General features: G+C 38.4%; 1 protein-coding gene across 1 annotated transcript in view; it reads right to left on the reverse strand.

Moving 5' to 3' along the window:
* Positions 1-19,111, reverse strand: part of LOC131552733 (tripartite motif-containing protein 29-like) — a 108,625-nt gene extending 89,514 nt beyond the window's left edge. The window contains exon 1 of the mRNA XM_058796720.1: positions 19,096-19,111. Coding sequence (XP_058652703.1) covers positions 19,096-19,099 — 4 coding nt within the window. The 5' untranslated portion in view covers positions 19,100-19,111. The remainder of the gene's footprint in view (positions 1-19,095) is intronic.
* Between the last annotated feature and the right edge of the window lie 2,219 nt (positions 19,112-21,330).

Here is a 21,330-nt window from a genome sequence, read left to right on the forward strand (position 1 = left end):
TTGGCCACATACGTCACACGTCACTTCACTTTATTATTAGATATAATAATCAACACTGAAATAAAAAGAGTTGCACATAAGATGTGCATGTGACCCTGGATCACAAAACCAGTCATAAGTGTCAATTTTTAGAAATTGAGTGATGAAAGATGAATAAATAAGCTTTCTATCGATGCATGGTTTGTTAGGATAGGACAATATTTAGCCGAGATACAACTATTTGAAAATCTGGAATCTGAGGGTGCAAAAAAAATCAAAATACTGAGAAAAACACCTTTAAAGTTGTCTAAATTAAGTTCTTAGCTATGCATATTACTGATCAAAAATTAAGTTTTTATATATTTATGGTAGGAAATTCACTAAATATCTTCATGGAACATGATCTTTACTTAATGTCCTAATGATTTTTGTCATAAAAGAAAAATGTATAATTTTGACCCATACAATGTATTTTTGGCTATTGCTAAAAATATACCCCAGTGACTTAAGACCGGTTTTGTGGTCCAGGGTCACATACAGTGTATTTTAACAACATTCTAATGTACATTTACATTTATGCATTTAGCAGACGCTTTTATCCAAAGCGACTTACATTGCATTCAAGTTACAGTTTCTACATTTTATCAGCTCTTGCTTTCCCTGGGAATCGAACCCATGATCTTGACGTTGCTAGCGCCATGCTCTACTATTTGAGCTACAGGAAAGCCTAATGATAGCTATAATGTTTTTGCTCCAGTTTGTTGTTGAAATAGAATCATTTACTTGGTGGCTATTATAAAAACATGACAGATTTATCTAAAAATACATTAAATATAAAAATGTATAATTTTTTTAATTTAATATTTTGAAATATATGTATTTATTTAATACAATTTATTTCATATTAAATATAAAAATCATTTATTTTACAAAAATAAAAATGAATACATACATACGCACATAGGCCTACAGCAAAATGCTCCAAATTTTAAAATAAGTATTGGCTAAAAGATCAATCTTGGGATTTAAGAACCGATATTGGTTTATTGAAATGAGGATCAATTAAAATCGAGAAATCGATACCTTGTAGCCCTAATGGAAAGACTAAAATTTTAAAGGCAGATAATAGCCATGTTGATTTTGTTTTACTGCACACTGGATAAACATCATGATTTGTGGTATCATTCATGTCTGTAGCACAAATGGTGTACGATGAGTTACACAATGAAGTTACATAATAGCTGTGATGATGGTCTTATAGCAAACGTCTGAGAAAGAGGGGGGTTGGTAATAATGGATCAAATTATTCTCAGAAAAGTAGAGTTGGTAATCTGAAGTCTGGCAGCCTGCAATGACGAGTTTAGGAAATACAGGAGCTGTATTCGTAGCCCCAGAGCCCATTACTAGTTCCGGAGCTCATGGCACCATCCTGTCTGTGAAGAACGAGCTGGAGAGCCGAGGCGATACCATCACAGCAGGGCCAGTGAAACACTAGCTCCCCCCGGATAATCACACAGAATTCCAGCGCACAGGAGCCCCAGTGATATCAGACATATTCTATAAACCCAGAGAGCCTGCAGTAATGGGCCGTGAGGAGCAGTTAGTCATGTTTAGTTGCACGTGACTAGTATATCACTGTACTTATGCATATGGCAAGTAAAAACTGATTTGATTTGCTGCACAAATGACGTCTGAGGTCATGTGGAAACAAGGCATCGGAACACTAAAGTAAATTTCAAAAATTGAAATAAAGATTAAATGAAATAAGATAATATTAGATTAAATAAATATAAGATTATATAATATATAAGATGAAAAATTATACTAAAATGAGAAATGTCGCCTTGGCAACTAACTGAAGTTTAAGTTGAAGCACTAAAATTACTCATTGGAAATACATAAAAACTAAAATGGAACTAAGACTAATATTACTTTTGTTTTTATTAATTACTAAATATAAAAAAGCACATAAAATTAATAAAAATTCAATTAAAAAATAAATTAAAAATATAAAATAAAAGCTAATTAGAAAAATAACAGTATATGAAAAAATTACTAAAATAACTCTGAAAACACCAATCACTAACCCTAACCCTTTCATCAGAAAAAGTAAAATTCTAGATTTAAAAACCTAAACTAAATGAAAATTTGAAATGTCACCTTGGCAAGAGAAATACATTTCAGTTGAAGCACTAAAATTGCTAACTAGAAATACATCAAAACTCAAATTAAAAAAATAAATAAATAAATACTAAAGAATGAATACAAAAGAACATAAAAATACAAAAAAAAATATATAAAATATGAAAATAAAAAACCATTCAAAATATTATTAGAAAAGTATAATATTAAAATTGCTAAAACAACACTGTGCAAACACCACTCACACTTTTATCTTAAAAAGTACAAATCTAGATTCAAAAACAAGCTAAAAAATTTAAAATGTTACCTTAACAAATAAAATAATTTTAAGTTGAAGCACTAAAATTAAAACTGGAAATGCATAAAAACTAAAACTAATATTACAAAAAAAAAAAAAAAAAACTATATATATATATATATATATATATATATATATATATATATATATATATATATATATATATATATATATATATATATATATATATATATATATATATATATAAATTATATAAGCACACAACAAAATTACTCAAAAAAACTATAAAAAAAAATCTCAGGAAACTATAATAGTATATTAAAAAAAAATACAAAAATAACACTGCAGAAACCACTCACAGTTTCATCAGAAAAAGTCAAAGTAAAGTAGCAGTAATGGGTTGATTTTAAACCTAATTCTGCTGAAGAAATAAACTGAAAATAAACTAAACTGAGTGATTTTAACAGGTCCAGGTATTTAAAAAGGCTTTAAATGACACCACAGTTAAATGAGACCAGTCTGTGGTCAAAGCAACTGCACTGTTAATGACTTTAGACTTCCTGAACTCGCATGGAAATTATTCAACAGGCAATGAGTGCAATGCCAACATTAACACCACAGTGTGCAAACAAGTACACAAACACTACGTAACAGCTGAACTGCCAATTACCAGCAATATAACACAATCTGTAGCATAATGTACATTCTCAAAGTCGCACAACATACTTCAAAAATGTGCACTTATTTTTTGTTTATATCGCAAATTAATGCTTGGACGCGAGTTCCAAAAGAGTTGATTGAAAGCGTGTGTGTGATGTGAATGTATTGGGCCCAGATTTGTGTTTGTGTTCATTAGTGTGTGAATGAGCGTGTGTGTTTCATTTGTGTGAGCTCGGGGTACATTTCTCTGTTTGCGTTGGCCATTTGGAGGAAGAGAAAAATAACAGCTCTCTTAAAGCAAACACATATTTCACACTTCCTACCACAGCGAGGGAGAGAGACCAAACATCCTCTGCCATAAATTACATACGTGCACATACTTTCTCTTCATTTACTTTCAGTATACATTGTTTTACTGATGTTTGGACTTGCGCTTTTCTTTATAAGAGAAATCAAAACCCAACCCAAGATGCATGTTCATTCAACAGCTGTGCAACAAGTCTTTCTCTATAATGTTGGATATCAGTTTTTGAGAAATTAACACTTTTACAGCAGAATTGTTCAAACATAACAGTAAAGATATTTATAATATCTATTTCAAATAAATACTGTTCTTTTGAGCTTTCTATTCAAAGAATCATATAAGAATAATAATAAGAATAAATGTTACTTGAGTAGCTTTGCATCACAGGAATAAATTAGTACGGGGGCCGAGAAGTGCAAAACAATTCACAATTCTGAAAACAAATTACAAACGCAAACGCAAATGCAAATCTAAAAAACAAAATATCAATTCAGAAAACGCTACGACAAATCCGAAAACATCATAACAAGTCAGAAAACACAACAACAATGAAATGAGATACAGCTCTCTGCTTGCAGCACGTCAGTCACGCTCGTCAGGAAAGTGAGTGAAACACACACAAAAACATACATTTTTTAACAAATAGGCCTAATGACTCATTAATAGCAGTTCACTTCCGTGATTTGGTGCGATTGAGTTCACATCAGCAGCGATCCGTACCTGAGTTCACATGAACCGTACCCCAGACCACCCTTAAGCGGACTCAGCGGGTACGTTTCGCGGGTGCTCACCAGAGCTCGGAAGACAGCGTTCATCATCCAACCCAGGGGTGTCAAACTCAGTTCCTGGAGGGCCAGAGCCCTGCAGATGTGGCAGGGTAGTTGGATTCTCTCTGTATAGAATATTGTTAGCCTATCAGCAGGCATGGGTGGGTTTATAAAGGGCTGATTGGTGTCAATTGGATGTGTCACTCTCAGGTGCCCCCGCCCCTTTCTAGCACTGGCGTTCCATGTTGGGTGCTCGTTAGCGGTGTGGCTAATTTAGTCACGGCTCGCTTTGGCTTGATTTCGTGCATCTATTGGAAGGGTAAGCATTGTAGCAGCGTTGTTTAGTGTCTTTTATATCAGTGTTATATTAATGTTATCATTTTTGTACCATTTTATAGCTGTACGAGATGTCAACTGGTTAATGGTTGCGACGTGTGTTTGGTCGGACTGCCTACTCTGGTATGTGTAAAATTGTGTACATAACTGGGGATTTTAGCTATATGTGGGAGCTCAGTTATGTGTGTATTTTTGTTGCAGCATCCTATTGCTTGTGTACTGCTTTACGCCTGCACCACTTTCGCTTGGGGTGGCAGATAGCGGTATTATCCAGTATACTCCCGCTGCTGTCAGCCCCTTGCTTCTACGCTGTTTTGCATCGGTGCTGGCTCTGCTTTGGTGTGGCGGTTGGTTGCAGTTTCCAGTTTGTCTGGTTCTGTTAATTTTTATACTCTTCAGCGCTCACACCGGCTTCGTTAATCTGACGTGACTGACTGCTGCAGTGTCCGGTATGTAGAAACGAAAACATGGTTGAGGGTGTCAGGTTTCTCATTCAAATTACTTTTATTTAATGATATATGTTGTCTTTTCTGTTTAGTAATGTGCTGGAGGGTTCCTGCTACAGTGTGTGTGTTTAGTTGAACATCAGTACCCAGAAATACGCTGCTGTCTTGTTCCTTGTTGATTTGTTTATTTTGTATTAGTTTAATTTTTCTTTTATGTATTAGTAGTTTGTGTGTTCTTTCTGTTGGATGGTTCATCTTGGCTTTATACATCTGTTTACATAAGGCCCCATCGGCCTCTGTATGTTATAGGCCTAATGCCTGGTGACCTCATTCATTTTATTATCTGATTGTTTCTTTTCTTTTGACCTGTGTATTTTATTGTGTTTGGTTGATTTTGGTTTCTGACTACAGGTGCTGTGTGTCCAACAAAATAAAGGAGGGAGGCAGATTTTCCACACTTGTGCGGTGGTGGTGCTGTCTTGTCGCCGTGTGCAGTGTTGTGCCGTGTCGATCACCAACAGTAATCTCACTGGGTATTGTGTGAGTGTGTGTGTGTGCACTGATAGTGTGGTAATTGAAATGTATGCTTCTTTAGGAGTTGATACCAGTTGGTCACAGCCCTGTATATCCTTTGTGGTGTTCGTGTATTTTGGAGTAAGCAGTATCATTTTGAGTTTGTTGTTGCTCATGTGATTTTCTTAACCAAATTTAATAGATTCAATAAAACAATTTATACTTTTGTACCCACGTCTCTTGCTCGTTTATTTGGTAGACTTGAACCTGTTTCCTTGTAGCACCTGAGGGTGTGTAATATTTCCCTGGGTGCAAGTCCCAGGGTGGCGTAGTCATCTCTCTAGTGTTTCTGTTGTGCAACGCCACTCTGCTACATTTTGCCGTAGTCGGCAGGGTCTACGGTTTCGAGCAGAGACGTGGGTTATTTTGTTGCTTGAATATTTTTCTTTAAATTGATACTGTGATCTGTTTATGGTTATTTCTAGGAACAAGACAGCAGCATAAACTCTTGGAAGGATTCATTTGGCTGTTTTTCTTTCTCTCCCCTTTTCTATTGTTCCCCTGTTTGGCGGTAAGATTTTCTGAAATTCGCTATGGAAGCAGAGTTGCAAGAACTTAGGGATCTTGTGGTCCAACTGAGGGCTGATAACGAACGGCTCAGACAGGAACAAACTCCAGTTGTCATTCCAGGTCAAAGTGTAGCATCTACTGCTACCGCTGGACCTTCAGTTATGCAACAACCCACTGGTGCTAGTGCTCCATTGTCTGACCGATTTGTTTTTGTACCCAGAGATAGAAAATGCCCTAAATTTAGCGGTAGGTCAGGCATTACCATTAATGAATGTGTAGAGGAAGCCCAAGCATGTATGCGGGCTCGTCACTTGTCTGTAGCTGATCAAGCTTTTTTTCCTTTTTGACCATCTAGAGGGTGAGGACCGGGATGAGATCAGATATCGCTCTGATGTAGAGAGGGGGGATCCAGAAAAAGTAATTCAGGCTTTAAAGGAATTGTATGGTTGTTCCTTGTCTCATGTAGCGTTGCAGCAGGCCTTTTTCTCCAGGAGGCAACAGGAGGAAGAGACGTTGTTAGAATTCTCCATTGCATTGCTGGGCCTCCTGGAGAAAGTGAAACAGCAGTCACCTTACGCCATACCAAATGCAGAAGCTTTATTGCGTGACCAATTCGTTGAGCATGTTATTGATATCAGCCTCCGTCAAGAACTTAAGCAGTTAGTCCGCCGTCACCCTTCCTCTACGCTTTTGGAGGTGCGTAGTGAGGCCATTCGATGGGAACGGGAGGGAATGCCTGGGGGGACAAGGGGGCGGAGTCAATCTGTTCCATTGGCTTATGGGGTTCAGTATGCTGTGCAGGGTGAGTCCCGTATAAGTTGTAGTAGCTCTTCAAAGTCAGAGTTAACTGAACTAAGGGAAATGTTAAAATTGCAACAAGAGCAGTTAAATCAGCTTACCCAAGGTTTGGCTCGTTTGCAGGCCCCCAATTCATGTAACCGGTTCCCACGTTATGGTCATGTAATATGTAGGAGATGCCAACGCCCTGGCCATTTTGCTTGGGAGTGCGATGGGGGACCTTCGGCTGGTAGTAGGCAGTCTCGTCCATCGCAGCAGTCGGAAAACTAATCCCCACCGAGCTGCAGAGCCACAAGTGTTGGCTCAAGTGTTGTAAATTTTACCACTTCGGCGTCTCGTTTAGTGTCCTCCTGCCCTCATCTTAATGTTCTTATTGGCGGGGTTCAGGTGCCCTGTTTGATAGATACTGGATCTATGGTGTCTACCATTACAGAGAGTTGTTTTCACCGACATTTTGAGCCATGGGGGCAGGAGCGACTTAAGTCTTGTCAGTGGCTGCAACTTACTGCTGCCAATGGTCTCGCTATTCCTTACATTGGGTATATGGAACTAGACGTCGAGCTTTGGGTAAAGTGGTGCCAAATTGTGGCATGCTGGTTGTCAGGGATCCTCCTGGTGGTTCTGGGTTGTATGTCCCTGGTGTGTTGGGGATGAACGTACTTAGTCGGTGCTACCAGGAGCTCTTTGGACAACACTGTGTGGCTCTCTTTGATTTACCTGCGGTGTCACAGGCCCCTAGTTCTGTAAAGCACGCATTGCAGCATTGTCGTCAAGTTAATACTCCGTTTTCTGTTGATCATGCTGGCGCAGTTTGTGGTTAGTTTGCCCGAAGGCATTAGTGAAGTGAGGTCAGTCACCGCCATGGTAGGTGCTCAGACTACGTTGGTAGGCCCTACTGTACAGGAGCAGATAAATTCTGTAGATTTGTCAGTTTTGGTAGGGGAAGAACAAGCTCAGGTTCGGGCCCTGCTTCAAAAGTACCACTTTGTGTTTTCCGCCCATGAGGGGGATTTGGGGTGTACCAATCTCCTTTCACATGATATTCCCCTGTTAGATGACAGCCCTGTCAGGCAACGGTATAGGAGAATACCTTCAGAGAATACCTTCGTATAGGAGAATACCTTCAGAGTATGAGGTGGTGAAGGCGCATATTAATCAACTGCTAGAGTCACAGGTGATCAGAGAGAGCTGCAGTCCATACGCCTCTCCCATTGTCCTGGTTAAAAAGAAGGACGGTAGTCTACGGATGTGTGTAGACTACCGTCAATTAAATTTGAAAACCAGGAAGGATGCCTTCCCTTTGCCTCGTATTGAGGAGTCTCTGGATGCTCTGACAGGGGCCCGCTGGTTCTCCACAATGGATTTGGCCAGCGGGTATAATCAGGTCCCTGTCACAGAGGCTGACCGACCGAAGACTGCTTTTTGCACTCCATTTGGCCTATTTGAGTGGAACAGAATGCCGTTTGGCCTCTGCAACGCTCCTAGCACTTTCCAGCGTCTGATGGAGAGGTTGTTTGGTGACCAACAATGTCAGTCCTTGTTGTTATATCTGGACGACATTGTGGTGTTTTCTTCCTCTGTGGCACAACATTTAAAACGGCTGGAAGTGGTCTTGGGTCGATTAGGGATTGAGGGGCTCAAAGCCAAGTTGGGGAAGTGTGCATTCTTTCAACGGGAGGTAAAGTATTTAGGACATGTTGTGTCATCTCAAGGTGTCGCTACAGACCCAAGTAAGTTTGAGGCAGTGGCCCAGTGGCATACTCCAACTAGCGTTTCTGAGCTGCGCTCTTTTCTGGGCATTGCCAGTTATTACCGCCGTTTTGTGGAGGGGTTTGCCAAGTTGGCAGCCCCTCTGCATAAACTGGTGGCTGAACTGGTAGAAGGCAAGTCAAAGAAACACAGAGGACAGAGTTTTGGTGGTGCCTGGACAGAACACTGTCAGAGTAGTTTTGAGGCATTAAAGAGTAAATTAACTTCTGCCCCTGTTCTCGCTTATGCTGACTTCTCCTCACCTTTTATTTTAGAGGTTGACGCTAGCTATAGTGGCTTACATGCCGTTCTTTCCCAAGAACAAGGGGGAAAGGTGCGGCCTATTGCCTATGCTAGTCGTAGTCTTAGGGCCACTGAGCGCAACATGTCCAATTACAGTTCTATGAAGTTGGAGTTTGTGGCGCTCAAGTGGGCCATGGCTGAGAAATTTCGGGAGTATTTGCTAGGGCACAAATGTGTAGTCTTTACTGATAACAACCCCCTTAGTTATCTTGCGTCAGCAAAGCTTGGGGCTACTGAACAGTGCTGGGCAGCACAACTTGCAGCTTTTGACTTTGAGATAAAGTATAGGTCGGGGAAAAGTAATCGAAACGCAGATGCTTTGTCGAGGCGGCACCCACCTGATTGCAGTGGGGTGGAGGGTTGGCTCCCGGGCACTGCAGTTCCTCATGCTATGCAACAAGCGGGAGGTGTAGAGGTGGTTTCTCAAGTCACCCAAGCACTTATTTCAGTTCTGCCTAGCTATTCTGTTGCTGATTTGACTTCTCTTTTGACTTCCTTTTTGGAAGCGAAAAGTCTTCCCTAGCATAGAAGAACGTAGACAGTTGTCTAAGTCCAGTGTAATTCTGCTCCGTCAGTGGGATCGGTTCGTGGACCGAGCAGGTGTGTTATACCGACGTGTTTCGTCCTGATGGGGGTGAGGAGTTTTATCAGTTGATTTTGCCCACCATTTTGAAATCAGAGGTTTTGACACAGCTTCATCAGGAGCATGGGCACCAGGGTATCGAGCGAACCACTGAGTTGGTACGGCAGCGATGCTATTGGCCGGGTATGTCTTCTGAAGTGGCTCGTTGGTGCCAGGAGTGTGAAAGGTGTCAGTCTGCTAAAGATGTACAGCCTGTGGCCCGTAGTTTCATGGGCCATCTGTTGGCTTCGAGGCCAAATGAGATTCTAGCTATTGATTTTACTATGCTTGAACCTTCTCGTTCAGTCATTGAAAATATTTTAGTAATGACTATTGTCTTTACTAAATACACCCTGGCTGTCCCTACACGGGACCAACATGCCGAGACTGTGGCCCAGGTTCTTGTGGTGGAGTGGTTCTATAAGTTTGGGGTTCCTGGTCGGATTCATTCAGACCAGGGCCGCAACTTTGAATCCTCCCTTATCCAGCAGCTCTGTCACCTCTATAAGGTCGAGAAGTCTCGCACTACTCCTTACCATCCGGCCGGTAATGGCCAGTGCGAGCACTTCAATAGGACTCTGCATAACCTCCTTCGCACTTTGCCTGTTTCTAAAAAGAGAGACTGGGTGTCTTGTCTTCCACAGGTACTCTTTTGTTACAACACCACCCCGCATCAAGCAACTGGGGAGTCTCCATATTATCTGATGTTTGGGCAAGAACCGCGTCTCCCAGTTGACTTTTTGCTGGGGGGAGTTCAGGAGGCGGTGGCAGGTAATGTCCATGATTGGATTTTGGAACATCAAACCAGGCTTCAGGTGGCATTTGGAAGTGCACGTGAGCGTTTAAAGGTTGTAGCAGAACGACGTAAGGCCCATTATGATCAGAATGTGCAGTGTACACCACTGGAGGAGGGACAATTGGTTTACCTACGTGAGTGTGGCAAAAGAGGTCGTCACAAAATCCAGGATTTGTGAATACCCACGTCTCTTGCTCGTTTATTTGGTAGACTTGAACCTGTTTCCTTGTAGCACCTGAGGGTGTGTAATATTTCCCTGGGTGCAAGTCCCAGGGTGGCGTAGTCATCTCTCTAGTGTTTATGTTGTGCAACGCCACTCTGCTACACAGAGTTTAGATGCAACTTAGAAAACTAGATGGTTTGTGTGTTGGAGCAGGGTTGGAACAAAACTCTGCAGGGCTGCAGCCCTCCAGGAACTGAGTTTGACACCCCTGATCCAACCGAACCGAACTCTGACATCAATCGAACCCGAGTGTGCACCAAAAGTGCTAGTGTGATAGCACCCTTAATGCTGTTTGATATAACTCAATTCCAGTTTAATTTTCTTAATAAAAAGACTGTTCAACTCTTAATATTTTGTATTCTCCCCTTTAAATTCTCTCTGCCCCACAAAAATCCCAATTTAATCTCTGCCTGTTTTTGTTGTTGTTGTTTTTGTTGTTGTTTCCATTTGCTCAAATAGCAAAAGAAAATTGCCACGATAGTGTTTTCACAACTTAAAATAAAAAAAGAGATAGAGACTGAACGGCAGTCAGAAGAAAGAACTATGTCACATTTACTGTCACTCCCAGACACTGTAGCTATTAGAAACACCCTCACATTAATTCCTAACACTCACATACACTTCCACATCTCTCAACACGTGGCATCTAGAAGCGTATCAGTGCCAGCTGTAATTACAGTCATTTGTAAAATCCCCACTTCCAGCTCCAGATTTGGTTTCAGAAAATCTATCAATACACAGTGTGCTAACCCTCTTAGCAAAGCCACCCAAATAACAACAAAAAAAAAGCATTGTACAATGTCTTAAAAACATTTTTAAAAACCTACAGTATATATATATATATCGAATGATTTAAAAAAAAAAAAATTCTAATGACACATTTTTCTGTAAATAATCACAATTAATCACACCAAATAAATGCAGCATTGGTGAGAGAAAGAGTTATTTATGACATAAAAATATAAATATAAATTACGAAAATGTTTTTGGGTACTAAAATACACCAAAAGCATTTATTTAAAAAAAATACAATAAAAAAAACAATGCTTTTATTTTCCTAACACTCACATACACTTCCATATCTCTCAACACGTGGCATCTAGAAGCGTATCAGTGCCAGCTGTAATTACAGTCATTTGTAAAATCCCCACTTCCAGCTCCAGATTTGGTTTCAGAAAATCTATCAATACACAGTGTGCTAACCCTCTTAGCAAAGCCACCCAAATAATAAGATCTATCAAACATGATTCACCCCCTACAATTTCATATTTGCCCAGTCAATGATTTATGGTGGTCATTATAAGGATTAAATATGTGCTACATGTGTTCACATGACGCCTGTCCTAAACCCCACAAAGGTCCTTCTGTTTCTCTGTCTGACTGAGTGCTGTCTCTCTGTGTCTGTGCCTGTGTCTGTGTGTGTGTGTGTGTGTGTGTGTGTTTAGACGGGGCAATGAGTTTTGTGAGCAGCGCTCCACACGCTCCTGCTCTAAATGCTTCAATTACAACAAAAAGCTGAGGGCATCAGTAAAGCGCGACGCCTGCGTGTCCATTGTGCAGCAGAGCAGGGTAGTTGCTCATTTATGAGCGTGTTTATTTGTATGTATGCACTCATGCTTGATCAGGACGGTCTGTGTGGTCTTTGGGGTCGTGGTTTGGCCCTCATTGGCCCAGTGAGGGAAGTACACACTTTTACAGCCTTACAGCGGCCAGGTCTCAAGGGTCTGTGTGGTTCATACCCAGCGTCCCATGCCAACCCACATTTACCCAGACCACAGACCAAATGACTTGCCCTTTGGACATCTACCATCTACTTGAAATCACTCACCATTTTAACTAGATAGTATTAATGTAATGTACAATGCTAGCATAAAAGAAAAATTATTATATCTTTTTATAATTAAAATGAAATTACACATTTTAATTTCACATAATTAAAAATTTCACATGAAAATTAATGTAGAAACACCATTAAGATGGTATACCATGATACACCATACTACTGAATTTGGGTTTTATGTGATGTTTTATAAACAAATTTCGGGAGGAGCACGCACAGATAATTAACACGGCCAATTCATCATTAGTAATATTATATGTAAGTGTGAACTCGTGAAATGGTACTTAAGGTACTTAAAAAAATATACGCTCAAAAATCATGGCGTTACCATGGTAAATTTGCAAACAAAACATTAATTTAATAAATAAACACTGTTAAAAAAAAAAAAAAAACATGGGTTTTCAAATATAAATAAAAAAATTATAGCAAATCATAATCTAAAGCTACACTGTAAAAAGTTGACTTAACTTAAAAAAAAATTGAGGAAACCCGTTGCCTTAAAATTATTAAGTACATAATAATTTTTAAAAAAAAGTTAAGTGAACTTATTTTATTAATTATCATTTACTTAAAAATTTGAAGGCAACGGGTTTCCCCAATTTTTCTTAAGTTAAGTCAACTTATCACTTTTTACAGTGTAGAAAAACAATAAAACAATCTGCATAAACACACTATTGACCTCTGCAATCAACTAATGGACAACTGGATGACCATTCTCTATCCATCCCTACTATGCATGATTCAAAATATATTTGTCTTTGTATTGTTTAGCCAAAATGTAAGTCGCTTCACATCTGAAATAACTTTCCTTTTCAGCTGACATCACCAAGACCTCTTATTTCTCAGCCACCTGTCATATAGATACACTTTTCTCCATCAAATCAAACCCCAGTGGATTAAATCAAGTCATTTGATTTAATTTGGTCTCATATAACTCTACATTGCCCTACATTTGGTCTCATGTAACTCTGAAATACGTTACTTTACAGAAGGGGTTGCTATGCAGTTTCTTGTTGGATATCTGTCACAGCACTTAAGCAGTACTCATGAGTAGTGTGATGGTCGGAGGTGCTGATATATGGAGAGGTGAGTCGTTGTGAAACACATGTCCAGTCTGTTGGGTCTCTGGCGCCTGTACGTCCACAGGACGTCCAGTGCCCCGCCACTGTGATAAAGAGCCTTTCCTCTGACCTGTGTACTGACATGCTCTCGTCCCAACACAACACTTAGCAGCTTAAATTTACAACAGCCTTCAAACCAAGAGACCAACACAATCTCAGCACTCAGCGGGTGGAGAGAATGAATGAGAGCTCATTCATAACTTCTGGACACAAAACCATCTGATTTACCTAAAGCTACACAACCTTGTCACCCAAACTGCCACAACATTTTCCTTTACTACTGATCTTTTCACAGCCTCAGCATATTATTTAGACAAGTTCAATTGAAGAATTCAAGTGTGTTTCTTGGTTAATATTACCACAGTGCATCAAAAAATTAAAAGATAGTTTATTATGTTCAAAGACTGTTGCTGCATCTCGATCAGTTTAACTTTGCATTGAAATTACTTCCTAAATTATTTACTAATGGAGAATTGCATGCTTTCAAGTGTATAGCAAAATAGTACACTAGAACTGAGAAACAGTACATCAAAAAAAAAAGCCTTTTATTGCAGACTCCTTTTATTGCATACTGTTTGCAATTGCATTTTAGAATCTGCATAAATCTATATATTTTTCTCATTACTTAACTTTGAGGTTCATGCATTTAAAACTTAAAATTGTCAGAGGTCACTAATATACAAATGGTTGCAACATAAAATGTACAAATTTCAACATACAATAACATAGTATGAACAAATTCTAATCAAATAACATGCAACATAACACAATCATACTTAGGATGATTGTGGTGTAGTTTTAAGAGAAGGGATAGATATATTCAACATAAATCAAATAAACTATTTGTCATTTCAAGCAAATATTAAATAGTGAACAAATCCCAACTTATATAGTAGACAGTCACTAGCTATGTTTCCACCCAAAGTTGTGAATTTAATTTGTGCAGAAATTGACTCAAAACATTTGTAAATAGAGCACAAAATTGTCACTTCCTAGAAAACTGTTGTGAAGTGTCAACAGTAAAAATGAAAGTTGCTGCGACCAGGGAAGCCTGTGGATATTTTTTACTACATAATAAATGACTCTGGTAAGATATCATGCAAATGAACGGCCAAAACCCATTAAAAAAATAAAAATAAATACATTTTTGTTTTCCACCCCCTAAAATTACATACGGGTGAGTAAACGATAATGATGAATTTGTTTCAACTACTCCTTTAAATTTCCTTTATGTTTCTATATCAAAACTGTCCATCTCTGTCAAAATCAGATCAACTCTAATAAGAGCCATGTGGGAAAAAACTAGAAGTCAAAAGCTCAATGGAGAGATACGACGCTATCTATAGTTCTGGGCTGCATTTGCTGCTTATCTTTAGACAGGAAACGCTGTAGTCAGAAGACTGACATCACTCAGGCTGGAGTGTACATATGAACACTAACACACACACACACACTAACTGAAGTGATCACTAACCAGAAGCCTCCTGTCTGGAGTCTCTCTGGCTCAGCAGGGTAAAGCTTTACAGGATTTACTCAACAGATATTAAATCAAACAGAATTATTCTGAGCCTTTAGGAAGGTAAAGTTGTAAATCTGATTAAATGTTAGGCAGAATAAAAGATTAAATTCATGACATCTCTTTAACCCACTTCTCGCTGAGGTCAGCCGTAACTTGTGCACATATTAGTTACTTATCATCACTTAAAAACGCTTTTAGTCAACCGGTAAATTTATCACTGCTTGAATTGCAATATATCCGGCTATGGTGAAGAAATCATTTCATACACATGATCAAATGTAGTGGTTCTCAACTGGTGTTTCAGCTCTGACAGCAGAGAAAAAATGCTAAATGCAAAAAATAAATGCAACTATGTTGTAAAAAAAATCTAAGTTTTAAATAAAGCAAAATTATTAGTATTTTACAACAAAAAATAAATAAATACATAAATGCTATTTCGGTATTTCAGTCAAAAGAGTTGCGAACCATCATTTTGGAACGGGACTTCAGAGCATTCATTTCGAATCATTCAACTTGCAAATTGAATTCCCTAATTCCCTAAATCCCGATCTGAATCAAATGATTCGTGATCCGCGCTCTGGGTACATTTCCCAAATAAAAACTATGGTCACAAGATCGGTCATTACCAATAGAGTTCAATGGAGTTAGCTAATTAGATGTTACCATTATAGTTAGCTAATAACGCTTTTGGGAAACGCCAAGTTCCACTCTAAATCAAATGGTTCGCAAACCCACTCCAAAGTCCCGATCTGAATCAAATTATTCGCAAGCCTGCACCGAAATCCCAATCTGAATCATTTGAATAATTTGATTCAGATCGGGACTTTGGAGTGGGTTTGTGAACCATTTGATTTAGAGTGGAACTTGTCGTTTCCCAAAAGCGTTATTAGCTAACTATAATGGTAAGTTCCATTGAACTCTATTGGTACCCGCTCTGAAGTTCTGATCTAAATCAAATGATTCGCGATCCGCGCTCCATAGTCCCAATCTGAATAATGATTTGTGATTTCAGATGGGAATTCTGAATCAAATGATTTGCAATACGCAATCCAATTGGAAATGCTCTTTTGATCTTTTTTTCTTTTGCAAGCGAATCGCTGGGTTCCAGCATAAATGGCTCACTCGGATGAATAGGTTTGTTCCTCCGCTTTTCTCATCTTCACCCATGTTTGCATGACACTGCCAGCACCGGCTTAACTCGCTAGTTTCTGACATTAACTAAAATAAGAGAAAAAAGATAAAGGTACCGTCCAACACAAATCTATGAACATATTCAGGTAACCTGTTTACTGCTAGCTAGTAAAAACACTCCATTAAAGGGTTAGTTCGCCCATTTAAGACATGAAGTTGTATGCAATCCTTACCAGCACTATAGTGCATACACACTGACCCACCCTTTAGTCACCTCCTGGTCAGAGTTCTGGCCGCTGGAAGTTTTCAAGATAGTACTCGGTTAGTTTCCGGGCCTCAAAACTGTGCGTTTTACGTGAAAAATTATTTGCGTTTCAAAGCTTGATTAATTTACATCACAAAAAACACGCCTGACAAAATTCATACCTCAGTTTTAATCGGCACTATTTTCTTTCCATTTCTATCAATCCGCGCTGCTGTCAACGTCAACAGTGCGCACGTTCAGATCAGCTGTTAGTGTTTACACAATCGAATGACAACGACATAAAAAGTAGAAAATGAACAATGGTGCGAACTTGTAAATTCCCAGGCTGTGGCCACAAGAATGTGCCGGGATCACCGTTCAGATTCCATCGTTTTCCAGTTTCGGATATAGCTACGAGACAGCTTTGGCTGGTTGCCATCGGCTACTCTGCGGGAGCTAAAATATCGAGAATCAAGGATTTCCGTGTGTGCAGTGCTCACTTCAGTGAAGACGATTACATCCCCAACCAAGGAGGAAAAAGAAAAAAAATGATTTTAAAGAGTTTTGCTGTACCAGTACCACGGGTAAGCTCTATTTACTAACTTTATGATCCAATGTCTAAACTGTACGGTAAACAAGCTGATAATTACTTTCATCATCATCTGTTCCGTCTGACATTGTGCTAAAATTGGTTTCGTCATCAGAAGTTTCGTAGTCAGACATGTTGTCAGCGGTCGCGCTATCAACAGCTGATCTGAGCGTGCGCACTGTTGGCGTTGACAGCAGCGGATTGATAGAAATGGAAAGAAAATAGTGCCGATTAAAACTGAGGTATGAATTTTGTCAGGCGTGTTTTTTGTGATGTAAATTATTCAAGCTTTGAAATGCAAATAATTTTTTCACGTAAAAACGCACAGTTTTGAGGCCCCGGAAACTAACCGGGAGTACTATCTTGAAAAACTTCCAGCGGCCAGAACTCTGACCAGGGAGGTGACTAAAGGGTGGGTCAGTGTGTATGCACTATAGTGCTGGTAAGGATTGCATACAACTTCATGTCTTAAATGGGCGAACTAACCCTTTAATACGACGAGCACCTCAAAATACCTGTTAGATGTGCATTATAATTGAGTTTGTAGCTTAATTCACTGTATTTTAAATAGTTTGACCACTGCAGTTCAGCTGGTGACAATTCAATAAGAAATCAGTTAAAAGCATCCAGTCAATCTCATACCACTCAAGTGAGTGTTCAATTTATGCGGCTACCTTATATGTTCAAACTTTGCCCATGTATTAAATGTGCGTCCTTGAAAGCATGCAGTTTTCTAGCATATTTCTCAGGTGATATCACTGGTGTGACCTATTTCAGATGCGGCCAAAATTACAACAACAGTGGTTAGTTACATACACATATATTTAATTGTGTGATCAAAACAATTGCTAGGGACAATTATTAGTCACTGAATACTGATAGGGACATGTCCCTAGCTTCCCTACTAAATTCTACACCCTTGCAGGACATACAAAAATGAGAGTATGTTATGAGGAACGCAGTGTGCAGACTGAGTTTGACTGAAAATACTGAGCATATTCTGGCAATTTGCAGGCCCTAGTTGTAACAGCGTTTATGATTATGGCTTTGATTATAATGTCACATCAGTATTGACAGTAATTAGGCAGGTCATTATAAATGGCTCTCTCCGCCTCTGGAGGGATCGTATGATCTACTTTCTGTCCTGTCACTCTGCCAAAACATTTGTGACCTCAATGTTTCCAGCATGCCGTCTATTTACGGCTCAATCACAGGGGTGTCAATAGAATTTAAAACCCATACAACAAGGGAAGGTCAACAGAGTAAGTTCCTATCTGACTCATCTGAGAACACTGATAGTTAATTGACAGAATAGACATCATTCCAAATTAGGTTAACTGCGCACTAAACGAATGACTAGTAAACAAATTAAAGGCCCAGACATTCAAGCTGCATTGTGTATCAAGATCTTGTCATCTATACAGAACATCTATCTATAAACCTTAAGCTGTAATACAAAACAATATGTGACCCTGGACCACAAAACCAGTCTTAAGTCGCTGGGGTATATTTGTAGCAATAGCCAAAAATACACTGTATGGGTCAAAATTATAGATTTTTCTTTTATGCCAAAAATCATTGTAAATATATCAAAACGTCGTTTTTGATTAGTAATATGCATTGCTAAGAATTCATTTGGACAACTTTAAAGGCAATTTTCTCAATATTTTGATTTTTTTTGCACCCTCAGATTCCAGATTGTCAAATAGTTGTATCTCGGCCAAATATTGTCCGATCCTAACAAACCATTCATCAATGGAAAGCGTATTTATTCAGCTTTCAGATTATGTATGAATCTCAATTTCGAAAAATTGACACTTAAGACTGGTTTTGTGGTCCAGGGTCACATATCTTACTGGAAACATCTTGTGTTGGGTCTTTCATTTTATGCAGTACCATTTGAGCTCTGTAATATAAAAGAAATAAAAAATGACGTTTGTATTGTAATTTTAGGTATGTATTTCTCTTCTGTATATTTCTATACATGATCCATTTCTCCTCCTAAACTGTATTCATTATAACTTGATTACTAATTTAATGGCAAGAAAACAAACAAGGTGGAAATAAAGAGCTCAAATTAGTCTTTGCTCATTTTATCAAATAGTGGAAGGTTTTTGAGGGCAACAAACCAACTAACAGCATAAAACATCACAGAAGTTCATCCAATCCATACCTAAAACTTACTCATGTTTGTGCTGTTGATTTCCCTCCAAATGGTGCCATGATGTCACTTCCTGTATGATTATGTCAGTAAGGAAGCAGTTTTTGTTATTTGAAATGATTTTAACAAAATACTAACAGGGTCAAAAAGTGATTTTGAGGACAGGAAAAACAGAAATTGTTTAATAATTGAAACAATATTCACAAGAAAACATGTTTTGAAACCTTTTGATTAGGAGACATGACAAATAAATGTCCACTTAAAATTATGTTAAAATTCACTTCTGTTTTTCACTTTGAAAAGTAACTGACAAGGTACTGTAAAAGTAAATAATGTGATCTTTTACAATTATAAGATTAATATTTCATCCAGTATATATACTGTATAGACATTTTTGATGAGGATATGAAAACATGCTGCATAGTATGATTATCCCATCCAATTTCATGTCATTTATTTTAAAATCAGTGAAATCAGAAATATCACCATTTGAGAATTTATGGTCTTCCATTTTGTACTGTAAGCCTATTTTTAATTAGCTAGGATAAAATAAAATTAAAATAAAGCATGATACAAAATCTTGGCAAACAGTTTTTCCCCAAGTCAGGTTGAAATATAATAGATATATTATATAAATATACTTTATGTCTGGGAGTTGCCAAACAGGGTACTTGCCCCAGAAGGCTGACTTTGCTTTAACACAAGTAATTCATTATTATCTCATGAACCCCTGCAGTTCCATTAAGAACCTCTAGGGGTTTGTGAACACGTACTTCAGACCCTGACCTAGACCTCTGAACAAAAATTAGAGGTGCCAGTGCAGAGAGAGAGCCAGCTGCCACATGTCCGCTATTAGCTAAGTGCTGGTGTTTATGGTCTGCACTGTGTTGCTCTTAAGTGGAGATTATGTCACTAACCAGCTCGAGATGGGGAAGCACTTCACACTGGGGTAAACAGTAACCAGGCAATGAAAGGCCGTCCACCGCCGTGACCCTCAGCCGCGAGGAGCACGCATGACTGGACAGTTCCCATATGGACAAAAAGTGACTCCTACACCAGCATTGGTCTGTTCTTGTTGGAAAGAGACAATTTTATAATGTTGAATTAAGAAAAAAACATTTTTTAAGGTGGAGAGGGTCCACCTTAATGTTAAAGTACCCCAGTTTAATCTGCAACATACAATACATGTACTACAGTTTGAGGTTGGTAAGATTTAAAAAAAAAAAAATAAATAAAAATTTGATGGAAGTCTCTTACCAAGGCTGCATTTATCTGATCAAAAATAAAGTAAAAAAAAACAAAACATGAATATTGTGAAAAAATATTACAACTTAAAATAACTGTGTTCTATTGGAATATAATTGTAAAATGTAATTTATTCCTGTGATGTAAAGCTGAATTTTCATCATCATTACTCCAGTCTCCAGTGTCACATGATCCTTCAGAAATCATCTAATATACTGATTTGCAGCTCAGGAAACATTTAATTTACCATTAGTTATGGTTTCTTCTTTTTTGTTCTTTTTTTTTTTTTTTCTGGGAGTTTTTTTGTTTGTTTATTTGTTTGTTTTTAAAACCATGATTTCTTTTTTTTTTTTTCAGAATTCCTTGATTGAAGGAAAGTTCAAAATAGCATTAATTATTTGAAATAGACATATTTTTATAATATTATAAATGTCTTTACTGTAACTTTTGATCAATCTTGCTGAATAAAAGTATTCATATCTTTCCAAAAAAAAAAAAAAAAACTTTTTAATGGTAGTGTTCCATTGATTTGAGGTTTCATTCATGTCTAAATGGGTTACACATTGATTTCTGTTCCTCTTTGTTCACTACTTTGGGTAAAAACACACAAACACAGCAAACAGTCCATTCCAGGCCATACCAAGAGGCATTTTGTGTTTTTGTGTGACTGAAGTTCATATAAAAAGACTTTGTCTCATAATTTGCTTGGTTTGGACGGCGTCCATCAGCGAGGGTTTTTTATTTGGTGCTTTTGGTGTGACGAACTGAACCTTCGCTCACAAACCCGTTTCAATATGGTTCAGATTTCTCAACTCATTTCTAAACGCACCATGAATCATCTGTCGTCATAATCACTGAATACAGGCTATTGATCTATATAAACACGCTCGCATCCTCAGGGGCTTGACTTCTATCACATTCACCAGCTCAGACCACTGACAGAATGAATGCTGAAACCATAGACAATTGAAAGCGCTCGGCGGAAAACTCTAATTTCTCTTGCTCGTGAATCT

Source organism: Onychostoma macrolepis, chromosome 13 (assembly GCF_012432095.1).
Source record: "Onychostoma macrolepis isolate SWU-2019 chromosome 13, ASM1243209v1, whole genome shotgun sequence".
NCBI classification, from domain to species: Eukaryota; Metazoa; Chordata; class Actinopteri; order Cypriniformes; family Cyprinidae; genus Onychostoma; species Onychostoma macrolepis.